This window comes from Pelophylax lessonae, assembly GCF_965119305.1.
Source record: "Pelophylax lessonae genome assembly, chromosome: 12".
Taxonomy (NCBI): Eukaryota; Metazoa; Chordata; class Amphibia; order Anura; family Ranidae; genus Pelophylax; species Pelophylax lessonae.
Genome location: NC_138779.1, coordinates 154,760,078 through 154,787,347, shown reverse-complemented (window position 1 = coordinate 154,787,347; position 27,270 = coordinate 154,760,078). Strand labels below are relative to the sequence as shown.

Sequence of the window (27,270 nt, the reverse complement as noted above, 5' to 3'; positions counted from 1 at the left end):
ATTACTTACATATCCCTCCATGACAGCCTTCAGTCTCCTAGACCACCCTCACAATCTTACAAAGCCGGCCCATATCCCTCTTCTAACAACCCCTCAATGAAAGTCACCTCATGGAACGTAAAAGGGCTCAGGTCCCCCATTAGGAAACTCTAAATTCTGCGCCACCTACAGAGACTGAAAACAGTCTACAGGATTCCCACCTTACATCCCTTGACTTCCATCGCATGAGAAAACTCTGGGTAGGCACTGTATTAGGCTCTGACGCAGTCGGCCGTAATACATAAAAAACTCTCCTGTGACATACTAGAAATTGAATCTGATAACCAAGGCCATTTCATCATGGCTCACATCAGCCAAGGTAGCAAGGAATTCCTGATTTCAAATGTATATGCCCCCAATAACCCGGAAAAACAATTCTTTGGAAATCTGACTGCCAGGCTCCCACATTTTTCCCACATAATCAGTGGTGATTTCAACTCCACTCTACATCCGACGGATGATAGATCCACTCCAAAGCACCCACACAAACTATAAAATAAATCTGACACGACCCACTTTGCCTCCACAATGGACTCTCTCCATCTTACCGACATTTAACAACTTCATCACCCGGCAGATAAGAAATTTAGATTCTATTCCGACCCTCACAGGGTATTTACTAGAATTGACTATTTTGCACTGACAGTCTAATTGCAACTATACAGGCAGCAGAAATCCACAATATAGCCATATCAGATCATGCTCCCATTTCAGTCTCTCTCAAATCTCTGGACTCCCCATTAAATCCTCGCCTTTGGTGTTTTCCATCTTACCTATACAACAACACCGATTTCCAGACTTTTATGGACGCGGCCTGGAAAGAACTTTTCACCACTAACTCAACCCACACGTGAAATCCCAATCTATTCTGGGAAACCGGAAAGGCATACCTAAGAGGAAGGATTATATCCTATGCTACCTCATATAAGAAATACTCTATGGCCAATTACAGGGAATCTAGTCACCGATTCAAACTAGCCCAATGCTCATTCACCACCCAAAACTCACTCGAGAAAATAACCAAATGGCAAGCAGCTAAACGCAACTTCGATTCATTGGCCAACACTCTAGAGCTCACCAAGAGAACCCATTTAGAAGCCAGGTTGTATAAGTTTGGTAACAAGGCATGGATGCTCTTGGCGATCTGTAGGGATCCACATCGCTCTACATTCATCACGACCCTGCGGGACTCCTCTGGCAACATTAAACACAGCCCATGAGATGTAAATAATGTCATGTTACACTACTACTCCTCACTTTACGCCATAGACCCCATAGACAAACACACCATACAAAATTTTCTGGAAAAAATGCACTTACCAAAGATGTCTCCCTTCCAACTTGAGAAATTAAATGCCCCCATATCTACAGCCAAACTCTCCACTACTATTGCCCACCTAGCCCCCAATAATGCTCCTGGCCCAGATGGTCTCACCGGTGAATTCTACGAGACCCTCCAAACATCACTCTAACCTACCCTTCTTAATGTACAGTATATAATAGCATATGGGAGGGTGGCACTTATCTACCCATTGGCAATCAAGCCATCATAAATCGACTATCTAAAAAAAGGTAAAGACCTGCTCGAGCCAGGATCATATAGACCCATATCGCTCCTAAATCTGGACATCAAAATCCTCTCAAAGATTGTCACCACCAGGCTCACAGATATTTTCCCCTCTTTGATCCACCGCGCTCAGTCGGGATTTGTAAAGGGGAGGACAACCACACTAAACATACAAAAGGTACTTATGGTGTTGGAATGGGTAAGAAGCAACCCAGAGGTAGACTCTGCCATCATCACCTTGGACTTGGAGAAAGCCTTTGACAACGTTAGTTTTGACTGGTTGTCCATGGTTCTAAATAAAATGGGCTTTACAGGTGAATTCAACCACCTAGTCAATGCAATGTACTCATCCCCCTCGGCCAGACTGGTGGTGGCAGGTTTCCTCTCTGATGAATTCCACCTCAACAAGGGAGTGTGGCAAGGCTTCCCCCTCTCTCCCTTGCTCTTAAACCTGGCCCTGCAACCCCTGTCCAGATACTTGACTGAGCGGGCCCATTTACATGGCACCCACATAGATGACCACAAACTACGCACGGCCCTTTTCACTGATGGCATTCTCATATTATCCTCAAAACCAGACACTGACATGACTATTATTAAGACAATTTTCAACGAATTTTGACTAAGTTCCGGCCTTCGCATAAATTACACCAAGAGTGAAATCCACCCCCCCCCCTTAAACTGATCTTCAAGACCTCCTTGGACAACCAATTCATGCTTCACTGTAGCTAACTCACACATAGCTTATCTGGGTATCAAAATAGGCAAAACTCCATCTTCTTTGTACACTCTAAACTATCCTCCTCTACTAACAAAAATAGTACATGTTTAGACGGCTGGATGGATCTGCCTCTTTCTCTCTTGGAAGATGCCACCTTCTCAAAATGGTAATTTTCACTAGACTTCTGTCTAGTGAAACTATATCTCCCCAAGAGATAAGGGGGCATACATCTCCCAAATATTAGGGTCTACAATCTAGCATGCCTCCTATGAATAGGAATGGACTGGGTCTCCAAAGCCTCTCGCTACTCCAACTACCACCTGAAACTTGCAATGTCTCACCCATTCTCGCTAGTAGCACTGCTATACTGTAAATGGAAATCCCTCAGCCTGGTTTTACAGCACAACATCCTGTTATGGGATACAGCTATAGCCTGGAGAGAACTAAGGAAAAATCTGCATCTTCCCCTCTACATCTCCAGACACCTACCAATTCAAGGCAATCCAATGCTCCCTCAGGACTGGAGCACAAAATCTTCACCTTGCAACAACAGAAAGGCCTAACAAAATTATCTTCTCTGTGCAACTTGGAATCTGGCCTACCACTGGATTTCCTAAACATAGCAAGAAAATATTCCTTATCCAACTTCCATGCCTTCCAATATTGGCAATGTGTCAGCTTCATTCGCACCTCCTGCAGAGATGGAAAGAAGAGGTTCTGTTCTAAGATAACGGACAGATTACTTATTAAAGGCTCTTTCACCATCTTGGATATTTACAAACCCTTAATCCTAGATAGCACCCCTACCCTTGCATCATCCTCTGTGGCCAATTGGGGCCAAACCTACTAGACAAAATTCTATCCGGGGTATAACAAAGTCCTCCAGTTAACTACGAAAGAATCCTGGAGAGAAACACAAATGCAAATACTCCACCATGCCTACTAACCTAAGTCTGCTTCTTGTCCTTACTGCCTCCTTCCAAGACCATCACTAACTCACCATTTCTGGACATGCAAATATATCTCTGTTTTCTGGAACCAAATCTTATCTTTCATTTTCGAGATCACCTTGCTCCAATTCCTGAAATACCCCCTTCTCTTGATTTTCGGCCACTGGGATGATCAACTCCTTATCCACTCCCTTACCACCAATACTTGACACAAGGAATGTATACTAATTTGTCTCTTAATCCCAAGGAGAACCATACTAAAAACTGGACCTCTTTGTCGTGCCCAAAGACCTCTCAGATCAAACAAGATCTTGTTCTGCTTCTATACAAGGACACAATTAACACAGATTTCAAACACAGCAAGTCTGGTAAACGATTCCACGACAGGTGGTTAACCTTCATGCACTCAACACTATCTACAGAAGAACAAGAGGGCCTCCACAAACACTTCTCTTACCACAAGGACTTACTGGGTCTTACTGCTCTATGACAAGGAGGACTCCTGATGATAAACTATTAATATTATTATACAGGATTTATATAGTGCCAACAGTTTGCACAGCGCTTTACAATGTGAGGGAAGACAATACAGTTACAACTAAATTCAATACAGGAGGAATTAGAGGGCTCTGCTTGTTAGAGCTTACAACTACTTCTTTAGTCTTTTTACCTGTTCTAGCTGGACTCCTATTTCTTCCTCTTCAAATCACCGACAGTCAACAACTACTCAGGAATCTCCATGGGAGACTCTCAGCGACCACCTATGCTCCCCCCCACTCCATTTCACACCCAATGTTTCATATTTCTTTACCACAAGAAACATCCATCCAGTTAGTCTGCTATTAACCACTTGCCTACTGGGCACTTATACCCCCTTCCTGCCCAGGCCAATTTTCAGCTTTCAGCGCTCTCACGCTTTGAATGACACAAATAGAGCTTTCTTTTGGTGGTATTTAATCACCTCTGGGTTTTTTATTTCTTACAAAAAAAAAAGAAAAAAGACAGAAAATTTTGAAAAAAAAAAAGTTTTTCTTATTTACTGCGAGTAAATTTTGAAAATAAATAAATTTTTCTCCTTCACTGATGTGCACTGATGAGGCGGCACTGATGGGCACTGATAGTCTGCACTGATGGGCACTGATGAGGTGGCACTTATGGGCACTGATGAGGTGGCACTTATGGGCACTGATGAGGTGGCACTGATGAGGAGGTACTAATATGCTGCACTGATGAGCACTGATAGGTGGTACTGATAGGCGGCACTGATGAGCACTGATAGGCGGCACTGATGAGCACTGATAGGTGGCACTGCTGGGCACTGAGAGGTGGCACTGCTGGGCACTGAGAGGTGGCACTGACGGGTGGCACTGATGGGCACTGAGAGGCGGAACTGCTGGACACTGACGGGTGGCACTGATGAGCACTGATGGGCAGCACCATCAGTGCCCACACTCAGTGCCCATAGTGCTGCTAGTCAGTGCCCATCAATGCCCAGATGAGCAGGCACTGATGGGCACTGACTGGCAGCACTATGGGCACTGATTGTGGGCACTGATGGGGGGCACTGATGGGGGGCACTGATAGTGGGCACTTATGGCATTTATTTACCACTTTTGTAATCAGGGCACTGGTGATCAGTGCCCTGATTACATTTTTCTGTGTCAGCTTACCGCTGATCGGCTCTGCTCCTTCCTCACACGCAGTCTCTGTGTGAGGAAGGAGAGCTGGCAATGAGAGATGATCTCATATGTTTACATATGAGATCATCTCTCATTGCATGGTCCGATCACTTGGTAAATGGCCGCTGTGATTGGCCATTTACCACGATCTGTGATTGGCTGTGTCCAAGGGACACAGCCGACACAGATTTTCCCCCTATGCGCGCTCGCGGGAGCGTGTGGGGAGCCTGTTACTGGGAGGCCGTTTAAAGACGGCCTCCCGGAAATTTCGAGTCCGCACTGTAGCCGTACTTTGGCTATAGCGCGGGCGGCAATACAAGTTAAATAGTGCACTGCTCACTCTCTCTAACATCATTACTTAGTTCAACCCCCTTTTATTTTATTATAGTTTTATTTACATGGTTCACGAATATCACAAAAATATGTAAATTTCAATTCTCTGTCGATGTATGATACTCTGTACTTGTGAAATCGTTCAATAAAATTTACTGAAAAAAAAAAATGCAATTTAGACCTGTTCCGCTTATGTTCGAGACTATGAGTCAACTATGATAAAAATGAGATACTACCACTCATTAATTTTAGCTCAGTGGCATGCGTCACATCTTCCTCCTTTTCTCTAGCCAAACACCATATAATATATTTAGGAATCAAGAAAAGGAGAGCACCCTCATCCCTTTATCATCTTAATTTCCCCATGCTTATTGTTAAAATTGTAAAAGAACTTGAAGCCTGGACATCCATACCTCTGTCATTCTTTGGAAGGTGTCATTTAATATAGATGGTGAGCTTTTCTTGCCTCTTGTATCCTCTTCAGATCAATCCCCTTTTAGTAAAACATATAGATGTACAGACGTTAAATACAACTTTTACATCTTTTTTGTGGGGCAATAAGAGATCTTGCATTGCACTATCAAAACATAGTTACATAGTTAGTGAGGTTAAAAAAAGACATCAGTCCATCCAGTTCAACCTATGATGTGTGTGTGTGTGTGTGTTTGCTGTTAACCGTACATTGTATACCCCTGTATGTTGTGGTCTTTAAGGTGCCCATCTAATAGTTTTTTGAAACTATCGATGTTCCTTGCTGATACGACTGTTTGCGGAAAAGAATTCCACATCCTTACTGCTCTTACAGTGAAGAACACCCTACGTATTTTAAGGTTAAACCGCCTTTCCTCGAGTTTTAGTGAGTGGCCACGTGTCTTATTGTATTTCCTTTCTGTGAATAGTCTGTTCCTTATGTTAGGGTCGCCAGTACACTATTTGTACATTGATATCATATCCCCCCTCAATCGAATCTTCTCCAGAGAGAATAAGTTCAGTGCTTGTAGTCTTTCCTCATAGCTGATGTCCTCCATTCCCCTAATTATTTTTGTTGCCCTTCTCTGGACTCTCTCCAGTTCCAGCACATCCTTCCTGAGGACCGGTGCCCAGAACTGGACAGAATACTCCAGATGTGGCCGGACCAGAGTCTTGTAGAGAGGGAGAATAATCTCTTTATTTCTGGAGTAAATCCCCTTTTTTATACATCCCAGTATTCTGTTGGCTTTGCTTGCGGCGGCTTGGCATTGCATGCCACTGCCAAGCCTGTTGTCTACCAGTACCCCCAGGTCCTTTTCCATCCTAGACTCACCCAGAGGTTCCCCCCCCCCTAGTAAGTAGCTTGCTTTCTGGTTTCTGGCACCTAAATGCATTACTTTACATTTTTCAACATTAAACCTCATCTGCCATGTAGTTGCCCACCCCATTATTTTGTTCAGGTCCGCTTGTAAGGTTTCCACATCCTGTATAGAAGATATTGGCATGCTTAGTGTAGTATCATCCGCAAATACTGAGATTGTACTAGATATCCCCTCCTCTAGATCATTTATGAATAAATTAAACAGGATTGGTCCCAGGACAGAACCCTGGGGGACCCCAATTTCCACACCCACCCAATCCGATTACTCCCCATTAATCACCACCCTTTGCACTCTCCCCTAGAGCCAGTTCTCTATCCAGGTACTCACCTTATGGTCCATACCTACCTTCCTTAGTTTGAACAGTAAGCGTTTGTGGGGAACGGTGTCAAAGGCCTTTGCAATGTCCAGATACACCACATCCACAGGCTTACCTTTATCTAGGTGGCAGCTCACTTCATCATAGAAGGTTAATAGATTGGTATGGCAAGAACGATTTTTCATGAATCCATGCTGATTACTACTAATAATACCATTTTCATTACTAAAGTCTTGTATGTGGTCCCTTAATGTCCCCTCCAAAATCTTGCAGACTACTGATGTTAGGCTGACTGGCCTATAGTTACCCGGGATATATCTCTGCCCTTTTTTAAATATTGGTACTTTTTTCCAATCAGCTGGCACCATACCCGTCTGTAGACTATCCTTAAAGATCAAGAATAATGGTCTAGCTATCACCTGGCTGAGCTCTTTAAGAACCCTCGGGTGGAAGCCATCCAATCCCCGTGATTTATTTATGTTAAGTTTCTCTAGTTTAGTTCTAAGTCTATCTTCTGTTAGCCATGGCTGTACTTCCTGAGGTGTGTTATTTAGTTTGGCCTTACAAGCTGGGTTAGTGTAGCCCCCCAATTCTTTTGCGAAGACTGAAGAGAAGAAATAATTTTACACTACCGCCTTTTCCCTGTCCTCTGTGGCCAAATCTCCTTTGTCGTCTTTTATGGGGCCAATGTGTTCTGGCCTCGCTTTCTTACTGTTTATATACTTAAAGAATTTCTTGGGGTTCTTTTTACTCTCTTCCGCTATATGTCTCTCGTGTTCTATTTTAGCCACCTTGATTTCGTCTTTACATTTCTTATTACACTCTTTGTAATGCTTGAATGCTGCCAATGACCCCTCAGTCTTGTATTTTTTGAAGGTCTTTTCTTGAGCAATAATATGCATTTTTATGTTGGAGTTTAGCCACCCAGGGTTTAGTTTTGCTCTTTTAAATTTATTTCCGTTTGGAATGCACTGGCCAATCACTTTAAGTATGCTCTTGGAGCACTCCCATTTTTCCTCCGTGTTCTTTGTTCCCAGGGATCTATCCCATTTCATATTTTCTAGCAAAGAGCGCAGTTTTGGGAAATTGGTTCTAATTGACCTATGGTCATTGTTTCCTAAGTTGCCCCGTGTTTCTTTATTTATTGTTTCTTGTCGGTGCATTCACCATCTGACCCATGAAATTGTCCTGCAAAACATTTTGGAACTGCCAAGCCTTGGCTGAATGCGCGGTTCCTTCTGCCCAGTCTATATCTGGATAATTAAAGTCCCCCAATATAATGACATTTCCCATCCTTGCTGCCAATCCTATCTGTAAAAGGAGGTCTGCCTCCCCCTCCTCCCTCTGGTTGGGGGGCCTATAGCATACGCCCAATATTACCTTCCCCACAGTGCCTTCCCTTTGAAGTTCTACCCATAGGGATTCTACCTCGTCCATAGCTCCATTATTAATATCATCCCTCATATTTACCTGTACACTGTTCTTAATATACAGAAATACCCCTCCCCCTTTTTTTACCTTCTCTATCTCTGCGATAAAGGGAATACCCCTGCATGGTCGCCATTCAGTCTTGAGAGCTGTCGAACCAAGTCTCTGTTTTCCCCACAAAATCTAAGTCCTCCTCAAACATCAACAGCTCCAGCTCTCCCATCTTGTTGGCCAGGCTTCTGACATTGGTATACAAACCTCTTAATTTTGACCGGTTACATATATCCTCATTTGATGTTTTTAGGCTGCTCTTGGGATTTTTCCCCATACCCCCCCTGGGTTTAGGAGCTTTGAACACCCTAACACTAATGTCCCCATTTGTGCCCTCTGAATCTTGCTTTCCACTGGCTAATTCTACATCTGTACCCTCCCCCCCCCCCCATCACCTAGTTTCAAAGCCCCTTTAACTTTATGGCCATCCTCTCACTCAGTACGGCTGCACCCTCCTCATTTAGGTGCAGTCCGTCCCTACCAAAGAGCCGGTGGCCGACTGAGAAGTTGGCCCAGTTCTCCAGGAACCCAAAACCCTCCTTACTACACCAGCTCCTCAGCCACTTGTTAACTTCCCTAATTTCCTGCTGCCTCTCTGGTGTGGCTCGAGGTACAGGTAGTATTTCTGAAAATACTACCTTGGAGGTCCTACTCCTCAACTTAGCTCCTAAGTCCCTGAAATCGTTTAGGACTCTCCATCTTCCTCTGCCTATGTCATTGGTACCTACGTGTACCATGACAGCTAGGTCTTCCCCAGCCCCACCCAGTAATCTGTCCACCCGATCCGCGATGTGCCGAACCCGAGCGCCCGGTAAACAACAGACTGTTCGGCGCTCACGGTCTTTGTAACAAATTGCACTGTCTGTCCTTCTAATGATTGAGTCCCCTACCACCAGCACCTGTCTTTCCTTTCCCTTTCTCCTGGCCTCACTGAAGGAGTTCTTCCCCTGGCAGCTAGCGTCGTCGCTCTGTTCCAGCAATGCTGGTCCCTGACTGGTTTCCCCAACATCACGCAATGGGGCATATTTATTGGGGTGCTCCAGCCCAGGACCGGCCTCCTTGCCTTGTCCTCTTCTACCCCTCTTAACTGTCACCCTCTACTCTGCTCTGATGCCTGTACCTCCAATACACGGCCCACCTCTGTGCAGGCCCCTGCCTGCGCCTGACGGGTACGATCCCGGCTCTCCTTCGGTATGGACATTCGGCTCAGTGTTGCCAGCTGCTTCCCTAGATTCAGGACCTGAGCTTCCAGGGAAGCAACATGCTTACATTTTGCTCATTTGTATTCGCCCTGTATCGCAGGATCGAGGAAAGCATACATAACGCATCACAAGATGTACACCGAATTGCATCTCCACACCCGCCGGGCATTGTACCTACTAATCTAATCTAATTGGGATTCAGTAATTTAAGTCTATTCTGTGTGGCTGTTTCCTGGCTTCCTAACTCTACCTTCTCACACTCTGGTATACTGCTACACTCACTTGACACTCACAGTCGCACAACACTCACAATCGCACAGCCTGGTCAGTCGCACAACACTCCCAGTCGCACAACACTCACAGTCGCACAGCCCGGTCAGTTGCACAACACTCACAGTCACACAACACTCACAGTCGCACAACACTCACAGTCGCACAGCCCGGTCAGTTGCACAACACTCACAGTCGCACAACACTCACAGTCGCACAACACTCACAGTCACACATCCCGATCAGTCGCACAACACTCACAGCCGCACAGCCCGGTCAGTCGCACAACACTCACAGTCGCACAGCCTGGTCAGTCGCACAACACTCACAGTCACACAACACTCACAGTCGCACAACACTCACAGTCGCACAGCCCAGTCAGTCGCACAACACTCAGTCGCACAACACTCACAGTCGCACAGCCCGGTCAATCGCACAACACTCACAGTAGTAATAGGTACTCCCAGACACTCAGGTAGTAATAGGTACTCCCAGACACTCAGGTTGTAATAGGCACTCCCAGACACTCAGGTAGTAATAGGTACCCACAGACACTCAGGTAGTAATAGGTACTCCCAGATACTCAGGTAGTAATAGGTACCCCCAGACACTCAGGTAGTAATGGGTACTCCTAGACACTCAGGTAGTAATAGGTACGCCCAGACACTCAGGTAGTAATAGGTACTCCCAGACACTCAGGTAGTAATAGGTACTCCCAGACACTCAGGTAGTAATAGGTACTCACAGACACTCAGGTAGTAATAGGTACTCCCGGACACTCAGGTAGTAATAAGTACTCTCATATACTCAGGTACTACACTACATTCTCAGTTAGTGTTCAATCTCAGTCACCAGTCACCAGTCTTACTTACCTAGTGTGTGTCCCTTTAAAGCGGAGTTCCAGGCACAAAAACGATTTTTTTTTTGTGCCCCTCCGCTAGGTAGAGCTCACCTGAAAAGGAATTGGATAGTTATTTTTATTTTTTTTGTTTACTCACCTTTTTATTGAAGATCGTAAACACTCACCTCTGACTGCTTCCTCCTTCGGAGCCGCGGCTCACCCCGTCACTTCCTGCCTCGCGATGATTCCTGGGAGCTAAACGTCATAGCTCCCAGGAATCACTGCGACGGCACCGGTCCCGCTCGTCATTTCCGGGCGACGCCGCATTCCCCTGCTAAACAGCTTCTGGGCATGCCCAGAAGCTGTTTAGGAATGCGGCGCCGCACCAGAAGTGACGAGAGGGGCCGGTGCAGTGCATTCTGGGACACGAAGACGCAGAAGAAGACAGAGAAGAGGACCGCGCCGGCTTCAGCTGCCTACAACAGAGATGGAAATGCTGTGGAAGAAATTTTCTAAGTAAGTATTTCTTCTAAAAGGTAAGTGCGAACCGGAACAGATCAGAGGCTAGCCATTGTGGAATGTGCTAGCCCTGACTGTCCCGGGGGTATGTTCAGCAAAAAATAATTTCTGTGCCCGGAACTCCGCTTTAAGCCTGTCACTTGCAGTTCCTGACGGCGATTCCTCCCTCCTCCCTCAGACGGTCAGTCTTCCTCTCTGCACCCGCCTCCCTCTGTCACTTCCCGGTCAGGCTTTGCTCTGTTAGTCTCCTCTGCTCCCTCTCTGTCTGGGGGGGGGGGGGGCATCTTCCAAAGAGTGAGGGAGGTGCCGGTCTACCCAATATCAGATTGTATAAGCTATCTTGCCTCTTTAGATACTATTTTGATTGGCTATCTACCTCTTCTGACTATACCAACTATGCCTTTGAAGTAAACCTTGTTCTTCCCTATAATCTCCCTGGTATTTTACATAGTAAATCAAAATAATTCCCACAGATACTTCAACACAACATTCTGCTCAGGGACACTATTATCACCTGGAGAGAAATTAGGAAAAAACTCAAGTTATCCTCTCTAGTTTCCAGACATCTCCCTATTCACAAAAATATCATGTTCCTACAAAGCATAGTGCATGGAGCGTATGAACGTATGAGCATTCATCTTCAAAACTCGTATATCTTTTACTATTATCAAACTATCACATATGTTCAATCTACTTGTCCAGACAGAATGAAAAGATTCAACCTGTCTTTCATCGACTGCCTGGTAAAACAACAAACTTACTCTATCTCTGATATATACAAGCACTTGATCTCAGACATCCACCCGACAACAGGAAATACATTACTTGAAAAATGGAACAAAGACATTCCAGGAGGATGATCTTGGTGATAAAATACTAGAAGGTTACCTAAAGATCCACAAATTACTAATCAATGAAACTTGGGGGAAGACGCAATTCAAGTTGATACATAGGACGTTCATCCCCTTTTCCTGTTCAAAATCTGACCAACCACACCACCATAGCAGGCAGGCCCCAATGTGACTCCAACAAGCCTTCCCTATTCCATCGCTTTTGGCTCTGCCCCCCTAATCACACTCTTTTTGGAGCAAACTATCAATTTTGTTACAAGCATCACCGGGATACCAATAACCAAAACCCCTCTCTTGCTGCAATTCAGTTATGAGCAACACGCAACTGGGTCAAAAGATAAACCGAGAACCTATGCTCTGCAGTGGATTCACATATGCCAGTTGGCAGCCAGAAAGAGCATCCTGAAAGCTTGGATAACTACAAGACTCTGGTCCGGCCACATCTGGAGTATGTTGTCCAGTTCTGGGCACCGGTCCTCAGGAAGGATGTGCTGGAACTGGATAAAGTCCAGAGAAGGGCAACAAAAATAATTAGGGGAATGGAGGACATCAGCTATGAGGAAAGGCTACAAGCACTGAACCTATTCTCTCTGGAGAAGAGACGATTGAGGGGGGATATGATATCAATGTACAAATACTGTACTGGCGACCCTAGCATAAGGAACAAACTATTCAGAGAAAGGAGATACAATAAGACACGTGGCCACTCACTAAAACTAGAGGAAAGGCGGTTTAACCTTAAAGTGCGTAAGGGGTTCTTCACTGTAAGAGCGGTAAGGATGTGGAATTCCCTTCCACAAGCAGTCGTATCAGCAGGGAGCATTGATAGTTTCAAAAACTATTAGATGGGAACCTTAGAGACCACAACATACAGGGGGAATACAATGTACGGTTAAAAGCAAACACACACACACATCATAGGTTGAACTGGATGGACTGATGTCTTTTTTCAACCTCACTAACTATGTAACTGTGTACATCTCCTCCTACCCTATCTATGGTAAAAAGAGATCTAACTGATCTTCTGTATAAAGAAAAACTGGGTAATGAGTTGCAGGACTACACTCCCACCAAACGCTTTTCCTCTAGATGGAAGTCCTACATAGAGAAAAAAAACTGAATAAAAGAAACTGGTTTCAATTTCTCCAGACCACCCAGTCCATACTAAGAAAATCAAAAACTCACTGGAGTACAGAAATGAATTTTTTTGAAAAATAAAACAAAAATCGAAATTGTTACAAAATACCATAAATGATTCTGGCATGATATTGAAACATACAGGGTACCAAATTGAAAAACCACAACAAAGACACACACATATCTGTGTGTGGTCTAGAGGAGGCTGCTTTAAAACGGCACTTCTATAGAGTGTACAATCATGAAAAAGTCAATGAATATGTGCACACACACCTCCCTCGCACAACACAGGAAAAAATTGGATACAAGCATGAAGATCCTCATACATTCAAAACATTTAATGTAGGAACAACTGAGGATATACTCATCCGTGTATGTATCCAGGGATTTGTCCCAAAGAAGGCATTAGGAGAAGCCAAGCTGAAGTCCCAAATAATTCATAATCAAATCAGCATCATCCAGCCATAAAGAGCATAATAGTCCCTGGATCCATCTACGGATGAGTATATCCTTAGTTGTTCCTACACTGAATGTTTTGGATGTATGAGGATCTTCATGCTTGTATCCAATTTTTTCCTGTGTTGTTAGAGGGAGGTGTGTGTACATATTCATTGACTTCTTCATGATTGTACACTCTATAGAAGTGCTGTTTTAAAGCAGCCTCCTCTAGACCACACAAAGATATGCTTCCACTATCCTCTCTACACCAGTGGATACAACTGTTTTACAATTTGGTTTGTCCTAATCTTTCTCAAATGCTCCTACTATCAGCCATATGAACTGAATCCCTTCTTGAGCATCCATCAGGAGTTTTTCAAGATTTATTAATTATTCAATTCTCTGCTGCGAGCTTCTGTGAAATGTCTTTATCACCATATGGATCCATAAAGTCTAAGGATTAAATACCTACTAACAAGTTTATCCTTATTTCACAATGGCCATTCAATAATTTTGATATTCATACATATTTTTGGACCCTGGTTTGCCCAATGTGGATGGGAGGGGGGAGGGAATTGTATGTTGGTTTTAATTAACTCATGTGTGTCTTTTTTGTTGTGGTTTTTCAAATTGGTAGTACCTTATATGTTTCAATATCATGCCAGAATTATTTTTGGTATTTTGTAACAATTTAATTTTTAATTTTCAATAAATGGTATTTCTGTATTCCAGTGAGTTTTTTATTTTCTTAGTATGGACTGGGTGGTCTGAAGTAATTAAAACCAGTTTCTTTTATTCATTTTTTTTATATCTGTACTCATTTACTGGTATACTCCCCCTTTCCTTGATTTTTGGCATTAGAGTTGCCGGATAATTGTTTTTCACATACTGTTGTTTAGTGATTTTTTCTCTAGAGGTTTTTGTGTCTTAAAGAGCCCATTGTTGAGTTTTCAAGTCCTACATAGAACGCACATTTTCCCCCACTGAAATTTCATCCCTAATGGCTTCCTTCCAATATACAGAGTGGTATTGCAAAGCAAACATGACAGTTTCTTTGGGAAACCTAAAATTACCTTAATCTGGGACTCATATTTCATTGGACTTACACCCCGGAGCCGTTTGTGTTTTATGTTATACATTTTCCATGTTCTCACAGTTGCTCACACTTCATATCATTTGTACTTTTACATTTATGAACATACTAGTTGGTCTAAATATTTAACCTGTTTACCTAAAAGTCCTCCAGGCTTCTAGCTCCACCTAGTTTTCTCCCCATGTTTATCCCGCGAGAAAACACTTTTATACCCCAATATGAATATATAGGCATATTTCCATGTTAGAAGTACACATTGTTGGTGAATGCTTATTACTATGATGACATATATTGACTTCTTACTACATATTTTTACATGTTCAGGTAGGCCAACTAAACTAACGTGAAATATTGTCTCTTACTTCTTATGTCCATTTGTACCATCTGAAAAATCCAATAATTATATTTTTAAAAGTAAAAAAGACATCAAATACACTAAAATTTCTACAGTGTACTCTTTAGTTGAATTTTCAAGGTGCCATTTTCACATCTATTGTCTAAAACACCTCAACTAATAATAAATTACACCCAGCAACAAACAACAGAACTCTCAAAAACTTTAATGAAAGAATGTAGGAGCCACTCAAAGCCCTAAGCCTTGGGTTTAGTCATGCACCCCTCATTTGAAAATGTGACACTGGCTTAGGAAAGGAGGAGCTACACATGCTAGCACAGGAGGCAGTAATAGGATAGTGACGGATATTGGAAGATATAAAAGATATCCTATCCCATTTACTGCAAAACACTGTGAATATATTAATGCTGGCAGGTGTGATACTGCATGGGATACATGTTGACTAGAATAACTAGGCATGTTTTCTACTTGCCTGTATGTTATACTGATACCTTTAATTAAAAACTTTAATTCAGTGACCCAGAAAAAACGTAATACAGTTTTTCCTGCTTTGTACTAAAAGTAGTAAAGCTACTGGGTTTTCAAAAAAGCCATGTTACTAGTATTTTAAGAGGGACATTAGCAATGTACCAGACATTGCGATAGCAGATCTAAATATTTCTTTACATGCAACACAGTCCGATTACACTAAATCCAAATAAAATTATAATTTTGGATGTAAAAGAAAGGCAGGTGCCACTCTAAGTGTAATATGACTCAAATTTTAATGGAAACATAAGCACACTATATTCTCACAAACGAGTAATAAAACCAGCAGTAAGTGAGAGCCATGAAGTTATTCCGGGGGATCGATAAATCCGGGTGCCTATGGAAAGAAGATCCGACCGATCCGCTGTATGGTCCGTTCGAGCCGATGGGAAAGCGGCTTTCTCCGAACCCTGGGGACACTGTCGGGGCTTCCGGCGGCGTACTTCCGGCTTCCGGCTAGGACGTGGAGCGTGATGGCGTGGATAGGCGACGCGTTGTCTGAGCATGCGCTACTTCCTCAGGCCTCTAGGGGCGCCATCTTGGAGGAGGGATTTATATAGGGAAACCTTAATAGGCTTCCACCGGGTCCTAGGCTTAAACCTAATTGCTCATCACTCCTCTGGGAACACGAGCCTATACAAATATCATGATTTGGAGTGAGAGAGGGGCAATTCTGAATTAAAACACACAGCGGGATTATGCTGTAGAATTAAAACAGTGTGCTATAGAAAATGCACATACTACTATTGGGTCAACATATCAAAAGAACCGATCCTTGGGCACACCACACATATGCAAATGAGAGTAATAGATGATACATGGATAAGGATGAAAATAAGAATAAAAATAAATATAAATATAAAAATAAAAAAAAAGAATAAATATAAAAATAAAAATATAAAAATGAAAATAATAATAATAATAATAATGAAAAAATGAAAATTAAATAAAAATAATAATAATAATAATAATAATAATAATAGAAAAAAATTATTGTATATATTGAAAAATACCAATACTAATTATGATGGATAAAAACATTAAAATATACAGAATATATATATATATAATATAATTAATTAATATAATTAATTAAGAAAACAAAAATTCATGTATTTTTACATGCGCATGTATATGCATGCAGACCCCAGAATAAGTATCAAGTCAATGTGAATATAAAATGTTATACAATTTAAAAAAAAATTTTTTACATTTAAAAGAAAAATTATTATTATTAATAGGGTCAAGTAGGATATATAAAATTTAAATATAAATATAAATACACATAAAACTTCATAGCAAATAAATAATATATATAGTAAATAAAAAGGTCCCACTTACATACATGCACAAAAGGATTTGCATATATGCAAATATGGGGCCCATGATATAAGAACACGCACAAATGCGCCTTACATTAGGGGTTTGTCCGCATACATATAGACTCATGCGCATACATATAGACTCATGCGCATACATATAGCCAAGCTTGAATTTGAATCTTGGAGGAAAAGAGTTGCCAGCTGTGGGCTTGGTATAATTTTTGGCCTCAATCTTTTCTTCTCTGTGGTATAACAACAAATCCAAAAAAGCCAATTCAATAGTACTAAACACCGAAGTGAATGATAGATTGTACGGATTGGAATTACAATGTTGGACAAATTCCAAAAAAGTGGATTGTGGGCCATCCCAAATAACCACTATATCATCTATATATCTCCCATTAAAAATGAGATGGGAGATATGGATTATTGTTCCATATGTGGTGGGACTCCCACATACCCATGGTCAAATTGGCATAGCTGGGGGCAAAATTTGCCCCCATTGCTGTGCCATTAGTTTGCAGATAGAAGGACCCTTCGAACTCAAAATAATTATGGGTGAGGCAGAAACAAGTTGCATCCAAAACGAACTGGGCCTGTGCTGGGTTAATACTACAACAATTGGACAAAGATAAGGCAAAAGCTTGAAGACCTACCGGATGGGGAATACTGGTATATAAGGAGTTAACATCTAAAGATGTCCACATGTAAGTGGGTTCCCATTTATAAGGTGCCAACAATTCTAATAGGTGTACTCCATCCCGAATATAGGAGGGGAGGTCTTGTGCCAAAGGCTGGAGAACTGGTCCACATATAGGAAGAAGGAGTTTGTAATACTCTCCATTGCCACTACTATAGGTCTACCAGGAGGATTAGATAGATCCTTGTGGACCTTGGGGATATGGTAAAAATAGGGCATTGCATAAAAATCTCTATGAAAAAAAGCATACTCATTTTTATTTATAATCCCCTCCTCTTTAGCCTTATCTAGTAGTGTTTTGGCCTCTAGTATATAACCTGGCAATGGATCACAGGGGAGTTTTTGATAGGTGGTACCATCTTGTAATAAGCGCTGGGCCTCCCCGAGATAGTCATCTTTATTTTGAATAACAATGCCCCCCCTCTTATCAGCTGTCCTTACAACCAGATTATGGTTGCTGGACAAATCTGTAAGGGCTTTCCGTTCATCAGGGGTCAAATTCAGATTTTTATATGATGAGGGTTGTTTATAATTTTTATATGTGCACATGGCACATATTTTTAATTTCAGTGAATACAACTTGATAGAAAGTCTGCACATAGGGGCCCTTAGACTGCACAGGGTTAAACGTAGATTTCGAGCGTAAGCCTGTATGTTGCACAGGTGGAGATGTGGATGGGTGTTGGGTAAAAAGGGCTAGATCCTCATCATCATCACTGATATAAAGTTCCTCCAACAGCTGTTGTCCAACAGCGTCCATAACAGGGCACAGCTGGACCTCCTCCGCCGGAGGATCTAACTGGGTGACAGCGCCATATTTAGTGGTCTGTATACTAAAATGGCGTTTTAGAGTTAACAGGCGTATGAAAAAATTAAGATCTTTCAATAATGTAAAAGGATTTGGGGATGAAGATGGAGCAAAATTGAGGCCTCTACGAAGCAGTGATGTTTCTGCCTCGGACAAGACATGCGAGGAAAGATTGAATATCTTTATCGTCTCACTAGTCTTAGTTTTTTTCTGATGAGATCGTCTTCCCCCCCCCCGCCTACCTCTACGTCTAGTTTTCGCTTGACATGGGCGAGCAGAGGGGTGTGGCCTAAATGTGGCCTAAAAGTTTTGGATGCAACTTGTAACTGCCTCACCCATAATTATTTTGAGTTCGAAGGGTCCTTCTATCTGCAAACTAATGGCACAGCAATGGGGGCAAATTTTGCCCCCAGCTATGCCAATTTGACCATGGGTATGTGGAAGTCCCACCACATATGGAACAATAATCCATATATCTCCCATCTCATTTTTTATGGGAGATATATAGATGATATAGTGGTTATTTGGGACGGCCCACAATCCACTTTTTTGGAATTTGTCCAACATTGTAATTCCAATCCGTACAATCTATCATTCACTTCGGTGTCTAGTACTATTGAATTGGCTTTTTTGGATTTGTTGTTATACCACAGAGAAGAAAAAATTGAGGCCAAAAATTATACCAAGCCCACAGTTGGCAACGCTTTCCTCCATTATCAAAGTTGCCATCACCCATGGTGGGTCCAAAACATTCCCAAAAGCCAGTATTGTAGGTTGCGGAGGAACTGTACGAATGAGGAGGACTACCTGGAACAGAGTAGGCTTTTGAAAACTAAATTTATTGAAAAATCTTTTCCAGAACCCTTGGTGGATACCGCACAGAATATGTATTTGAAAGGCAACAAAGTAAAAAATACCACCAAATCCGATACATATTCAAGTAGTCCGCGGTTTGTTACGCAATTTCATAACAAATTTAGGAAGATGGAACAATTGATAACCAAACATTGATCCATTTTATTGGAAGACCCACATCTTAGGGATAGCTTACCCCCTAGGCCGAAAATTACATATAGGAGAGCGAGGAATATTAAGAACATGGTGGCCCCAAGTAAATTAAAAAGTACAACCCTTACATCCCATTTGAGCCTTATTCCCCTAGTCGGCATGTATCAATGCCGGAAGAAATTATGCCTCACGTGTAAACACGTGACTCATGGGCAAAAAGAATATACGATTAAGGGAAAGACCTATTTCATTAAGAAATTCTTTAATTGCTCCACAGAATTTGGTGTGTACTGTCTGACATGTCCCTGTGGTCTCTTCTATGTTGGGAGGACTATTCGTACATTAAGGAAAAGGTTTGGTGAACATCGTTGTTTTGTCGAGGCGGGGGATGATAAACACAGTGTTCCCCGCCATTTCCTGACACACCATGATCATTCTTCTCTGGGGTTGCGCCAGTACACCCCCATTTTTTTGTGTAATTTTGGATGTAGTTCTACCTAATGTAGACCCATCTCAGAGTTGATATAAACACATAATATTTCTTTTTTACAGCAAGCACAATTTAACTGGGATCCAGAAACAGTTGGAATGATTCATGGTTCGTTCTTCTGGGGATATATCGTTACGCAGATTCCAGGAGGCTACATCTGTCAAAAATTTGCAGCCAACAGGTATGAGCTCAAAAGTTATTATTACTTACTTATTTTGTATTGTCATGGAGTGCACTAAGATGTTTGTTCTATTAAAAATAAAACTATTAAAATATTTGCACTGTGACTAGCACAATATGTAAATTTCCTCTGCCTTCTGACAAAAATCTGACATCTGAGATTCCTAGTGAAAATTAAAACACAGAAAAAAACAAAAACAAAAAACAAGAAGGAAGTTGATACTGTTTTACAATAAGGGATTAGTGAATATGAGTGGGTGCAGTTGTGGGCTATTTGTTGAACTCATCATAAAGTCTAAAGAAAGCAAACCTAAATCCGAACCTTTCTGAAGTCTATGGATGGAAAAATCTTGGAAATTAGGGTTGCACCGAAACTGGTATCGGTGCCAATAGTAGGCACTTTCGTGAGTATAGGCACTCGCAAAAATGCTCCGATACCCAAAACCGATATCGGTAGGGCCGTCTCAACCCGCGGGTTAACCTGGACACGGTCTAGTGTCCCCAGGTGCATGGGGGCCTCCTGCAATTCCCCCACCACTCCCGCAGTTTCCAGTGCTCCTCTAGCACTTTTCAGGGAGTAAAGTGGAACCCCCTAGGCAGAGCATGTTACTACTGCCTATGTGGGCAGGATCTGTACTGCTCCAGGGGATGTACAGGGGATGCAGAGGAGAGCCGGCGGGAATCTGAACAGGAGACACAAGCAGCAGTGGTAAGATTAAGCCTGGATCTAGGGAGGTATTGGGGAGGGCTGGGGTACTGGGGAGGGGTGGGTTCCCCCTTCCAAGCCCTCCACTACCCCTGACGCTTGCTGGCAGTCTCCTATCTCGCATGGTACACATCTTGAGCACAGCACTAAGAGCTCCTTTCACACCTATATATGTGTATGTGTATATATACATACATGTGTGTGTGTATATATATATATCCCTACACAGAAGTACAGATGTTATTCCTGCCTCCAAAGATGCCCAAAAAATGCCCAAAAAAACGCCAGCTACAAAAACACCCAGGTGTGTTTTTGCAGCAGGCGTTTTTTTTGGGCATTTTTTGGGGGTCTTTGGAGGCAGGCAAAACATTTGAAATTCTGTATAGGGGTATATATACACACACACTTGTATGTATTTATACACATACACACATATAGGTGTTATAGCAGAGAAGCCATATGGGTGTTAATTATTTCATTAGTGCAAGCATAGGTTTCTGCTACTTTCACACCTATATATGTGTATGTGTATATATACATTGTGTATATATACATACGTGTGTGTGTATATATAGCCCTACACAGAAGTACAGATGTTATGCCTGCCTCCAAAGACGCCCAAAAAATGCCCAAAAAAACGCCAGCTACAAAAATGCCCAGGTGTGTTTTTGCAGCAGGCGTTTTTTTTTTTTTTTGGCATTTTTTGAGGGTCTTTTAAGGCAGGCAAAACATCTGAAATTCTGTATAGGGGTATATATACACACACACTTATATGTATTTATACACATACACACATATAGGTGTTATAGCAGAGAAGCCATATGGGTGTTAATTATTTCATTAGCGCAAGCATAGGTTTCTGCTACTTTCACACCTATATATGTATATGTGTATATATACATACATGTGTGTGTGTATATATACCCCTACACAGAAGTTCTGATGTTATGCCTGCCTCCAATAACCCCCAGAAAATGCCCAAAAAAACGCCAGCTACAAAACCGGCAAGGTGTGAAAATTGCGGAGCCATATGCCTGTTCTATTGCAATTCTAATACAAACAAACTTTTTTTTTTGGTTCTGGACATGCTACAGAGCTGAAATTTCACAGGTACACTTTTTAGGACCCCCCCCCCCCCCCCAGACACTAAATCCAAAGAAATCTCTTTTTTTTTTCAATAATTTTTTCAATAATTGGCTCTCTATCAAAAATGACAATTTTTAAGAACTTTTTTGTGTGATTAATAGTCCCTGGGGCATGACCCAGAACCCTAGGCACTTTTTAGGGGCATTTATTGGGTTTTAGGGCTTCAAAATGGTGTTTTTTGATTACCGAAGTTTGGGTCCCATTGATTTCAATGGGGTTCTGAAATCCGGGCCGAACTTTCGGGAAGTTCGGGTGTTCTGGTCGAACCGAACTTTTGAAAAGTTCGATCATCCCTAGTGACCAGCGTACATGCCCCCTTCAAATGCAGTGGGCCCCCCCGAGACCAGTGCACTTACCTGGAGCCCTGGAGCAGCCGCGGCGGCGCCTTCTCCTAAGTCCCAGCGGCGGCTTCTCCTCAGTGTCCTGGCGGCTTCTCCTCAGTGTCCCGGCGGAGGCTTCTCTTCAATCCCCCGGCGTCTCCTCGAGTCCTCCCGCTTCCGCCTCCACCTCGGCCAATGGCATGGGGTTTGCCTTGCGGCCAATCAGGAATCGCGTATCGGACCCGCTCCCTGATTGGCCAGAAGGAGGATCCGTGTGACAATAGCAAATTTTTGTTCGCTATTGTCACACAATGGGTGGGCTAGGGCACACTGCTCTGCGATCCGGGTTCACCCTTTGCTGCAGCCTATTAGAGCCTCTGGCTCTAATCAGGTGATGCAAAAAAAAAAACCCATTGAACTCCATGCGTCCGGCGGCCCTGCATGCAGATTAGGGGGCCGGACACATGGATAGGGGGGGCAGCGCCCCCGCGCCCCCAACGCACCGGCCGCCACTGCTGTGTGGGGAGCAGCTCTGCCTGTGTTCAGACTGTGTACAATGCAGGGATGGGAGACAGCGCTCTGCCTAGTGCACTGCCAGCAGTGACCCCTGTACAGTGCCCTCCTACCCCCCTTACCTTGCCCTCCTACCCCCTCACTGTGCCCTCCTACCCTCTTACTGTGCCCTCCTACCCCCTGTACTGTGCCCTCATAACCCCTTGTACTGTGCCCTACTTCAACCCTGTACTGTTCCCTCCTAACCCCCCTTACAGTGCCCTGCTAACCCCCTGTACTGTGCCCTCTTAACCCCCTGTACTATGCCCTCCTTCAACCCTGTATTGTGCCCTCCTAACCCCCTTACTTTGTCCCTCCTAGCCCTCTGTACTGTGCCCTCCTAGCCTCCTGTACTGTACCCTCCTACCCCCCTTACTGTGCCCTCCTAACTCCCTGTACTGTGCCCTCCTACCCCCCTTATTGTGCCTTCTTAACCCCCTGTCCTGTGCTCATCTGCCCCACCCCATACTGTGCCCTCCTTCCCGCCATGTACTGTGCCCTTCTGACTCCTGTGCTGTGCCCTCCCTGTGTTGTGTCCTTCTACCATCCCTGTGTTGTGTCCTCCTGCCTGCCCTGTGTTGCATCCACCAGCTGTCACCTCTGCCCCCATGTCTCACAATGACCCTCCTATCCCCATCCTCTTCAAGGCAATAGGTATCGTAATTGGTATCGGTGAGTACTTTCAAAAAGCATCAGTACTCCTACTCGGAATAAAAAAAATGGTATTGGTGCATCCCTATTGAAAATTACTTTTGGCCATTTTCAAGGCCATGGATTTTAAAACAAAGGACATGTGTAGCTGGGCACTGCCACAAGTGGCATGTCCCAATCCGAAAAATAAAAAAAAATGTCCCTTCAGTGGGGAGTGGGTCCTCCTTTTTATGCAACATCAAAGGGTGACATTAGACAAGCAACATTGCATGCTTGGAAGATGGTGTGTGGTGCTATGGAACAGACAGGATCAGCGACACCATCATTTAGCACCATATATTTAGCATGTGTAATCAATTGTTTTACGTCTACATTATTGCTTAGCCTAAATAAAACATCAGCAGCACCCCAATTTAATTCATTATATTTTGAAAAACATTTTTTTTAGGTAGTTTGAATGAGACATCTGATTATCCAGCGGTGAAAGGGCTGAATTGACCACTAGGAGTAGCTGCCACAACAGATATAAAAGCTTTAGGAAATTGTACGCTTAAAAAAATAGAGCGTAAGTGGAATTAAAATCTGTGGTTTATTAAACGGTCCCCAGAAGGTTTATATGTTAATGGGGTTGAGCGGACACCTAGATGTCCGTGTTCGACGGGTTCGGCCGAACTTTACATAGTTACATAGTTAGTGAGGCTGAAAAAAGACACAAGTCCATCCAGTTCAACCTATGTGTGAACTTTAAAAAAAAGTCCGGGTCCATGTCCCGGACTTTTACCGAACTTTTCCCGGACACCGAACCCCATTGAAGTCAATGGGGACCCGAACTTTAAGGCACTAAAATGGCTCTAAAACACCAAAGGAAAGGGCTAGAGTGCTGCAAATGGCAGCAAAACGTAATTAAGAGCATGGCAAGTGCTCTGCAAACAAATGTGGATAGGGAAATAACTTAAAACAACAAAAAAAAACAGAAAAATAAAACAATGTTCTTCTTCATCTCTGAAGGACGAGGCCCATATGGAGTAGTAGGGAGGTTGAGGTGGTGGTGGATGTGGCGGTGACATAGGCATGCGCACAGGGTGTGCCGGGTGTGCCTGGGCACACCCTAATCACCTAGGGCACATAGCATTGCCAGTGAGGAGATGGGAAAGATCTCCCTCGGACCTGCTCTGCTCTATTTCTCTTTGCCTACAGGTACATGGCCCCGATACATTACTCTCCCTGCTGGCAAACACATGCATGTGTATTTCAACTTTGGGGTGCACACCTTAATGCAATAGGCTGCGCACACCTATGGGTGGTGTAGGTGGAAGCGGCGGTGGAGGAGGACCAGGGCCGGATTAAGAGCATCATGGGCTTGGTGCTGAGGATTTTGAAGGGCCTTAAGGGCCGTGCCTTGCCATGCACCCAGAGGAGGAAGGGTGCAGCCATGCATGCCTAATTCAACATGGGATGCTGTCTCTGAAGCCCATAAACACATCCATGCATCGGCAACTGTCCCTCCTTGTCCGGCCTTCGCGCTGTGTGGGGAGGTTCTGAGGGTGCTGCCTGGGGAAGCGAGCATAGAAGCCAGACTTCTGTGTTTACAAGTGACAGAAGAGCGGTAACAGTGAATATGGCCAACCCGGGGCCTATATAAAAGGTAGGGGCCTGGAGCTGCAGCTCCAATAGCCCCTACGTTAATCTGGCCCTGAGGAGGAGGACGAGGTAGCCAACACTGCTTCTTTTCACAAATTTTAAATGAGGGTACACCCCAAAAGAGTGAGAAAGAGCAAAAATGGAACAATGGGTGGGTAAGGTCGGTATCCATTGCTATTCTGCACAAGGTACGGAAAAGTCCCGTGGGATCCATGCCTGGTTCATTTTAATGAACGTGAGCTTGTCCACATTGTCTCTGGACAGGCGGCTGCGCTTGTCTGTTATAACGCCCCCAGCCGTGCTAAATACCCGTTCAGATAATACACTGGCTGCAGGGCACGCCAGCACCTCCAAGGCATAAAGGGAAAGCTCAGGCCATGTGCCCAATTTGGAGACCCAGAAGTTGAAGGGGGCAGACCCCTCATTCACTACATGTAGGCGTGTGCACACATACTGCTCCACCATGTTGGTAAAATGCTGCCTCCTGCTAAGACGTTCCATCTGAGCTGCTGGTGCTGCTGTTTGTTGTGGCGTGCTGACAAAGCTTTTCCACATTTCAGCCATGCTAACCCTGCCTTCTGAGGTGCTGGCGGTGCCCTGGTTGCGTTGGCGACCTCCTCCTCCTCCTCCTCTGCCTTGTGCTTCCACTGCGGCCCCGCTGTCAGATGGGAATGCCAGCAGCATCGCGTCTACCAGCGCGCGCTTGTACTCGCGCATCTTGCGATCGCGCTCCAGTGAGTGAATTAAGGACGGTACGTTGTCCTTGTAACGGGGATCCAGCAGCGTGGCCACCCAGTAATCAGCAAGTTAGAATGTGGGCAACTCGGCGGTCGTTGTGGAGACACTGCAGCATGTAATCGCTCATGTGTGCCAGGCTGCCCAGAGGCAACGAAAGGCTGTCCTCTGTGGGAGGTGTATCGTCCGTGTCCTCTGTATCCCCCCAGCCACGCACCAGTGATGGCCATGAGCTGGCCTGGGTGCCACCCTGCTGTGAACATGGTTCCATCTCCTCCTCCAGCTCCTCCTCCTCCTCATCCTCCTCATCCTCCAGAACTGTGCCCCTGCTGGACAATTGTGTCCCTGGCGTTTGTGTGTGCAGGAACCCACCCTCTGAGCCCCTTGCGAATGACTGCCCTGAAAGCCTTGGAAATGTTACCTCTTCATCATCCTCCTCCTCCTCCTCATCCTGTGCCACATCCTCTTCCATCATCGCCCGAATTGTTTTTTCAAGGAGGCATAGAAGTGGGATAGTTAAGCTGAGAACGGCGTCATTGCCACTGGCCATGTTGGTGGAGTACTCAAAACAGCGCAACAAGGCACACAGGTCTCGCATGGAGGCCCAGTTATTGGTGGTGAAGTGGTGCTGTTCCGCAGAGCGACTCACGCGTGCGTGCTGCAGCTGAAACTCCACTATGGCCTGCTGCTGCTCGCACAGTCTTTCCAGCATGTGCAAGGTGGAGTTCCACCTTGTGGGCACGTCACATATGAGGCGGTGAGCGGGAAGGCCGAAGTTACGCTGCAGCGCTGCCAGGCGAGCAGCAGCAGGGTGAGAACGCCGAAAGTGCGCACAAACGGCCCGCACTTTCTGCAGCAGCTCTGACATATCGGGGTAGTTTTTAAGGAACCTCTGCACCACCAAATTCAGCACATGCGCCAGGCAAGGGATGTGCGTCAAACCGGCTAGGCCCAGAGCTGCTATGAGATTTCTCCCGTTATCGCACACCACCAGGCCGGGCTTGAGGCTTGCTGGCAGCAACCACTCATTTGTCTGCTGTTCCATGCTCCTCCACAACTCCTGCGCGGTGTGTGGTTTGTCCCCCAAACAGGCAAGTTGTAAAACTGCCTGCTGTCGTTTACCCCTGGCCGTGCTGAAGTTGGTGGTGAAGGTGTTACGCTGTCCGGATGAGGAGGCGGTAGAGGATGAGAAAGCGGAGTAGGAGGAGTTAGGAACAGGAGGCAAACTGAAACGCCCTGCAATCCTCGGTGGTGGAAGGACATGCGCCAAATTGCTATCCGCCTCAGGCCCATCCGCCACTGCATTTACCCAGTGTGCCGTTAGGGAGATATAACGCCCCT

General features: G+C 44.3%; 1 protein-coding gene across 1 annotated transcript in view; it reads left to right on the top strand.

The window, feature by feature from the left end:
- Window positions 1–27,270, top strand: part of SLC17A7 (solute carrier family 17 member 7) — a 349,008-nt gene that overhangs the window by 147,428 nt on the left and 174,310 nt on the right. Inside the window, exon 3 of the mRNA XM_082273561.1 lies at window positions 20,061–20,179. Coding sequence (XP_082129687.1) covers window positions 20,061–20,179 — 119 coding nt within the window. The remainder of the gene's footprint in view (window positions 1–20,060; window positions 20,180–27,270) is intronic.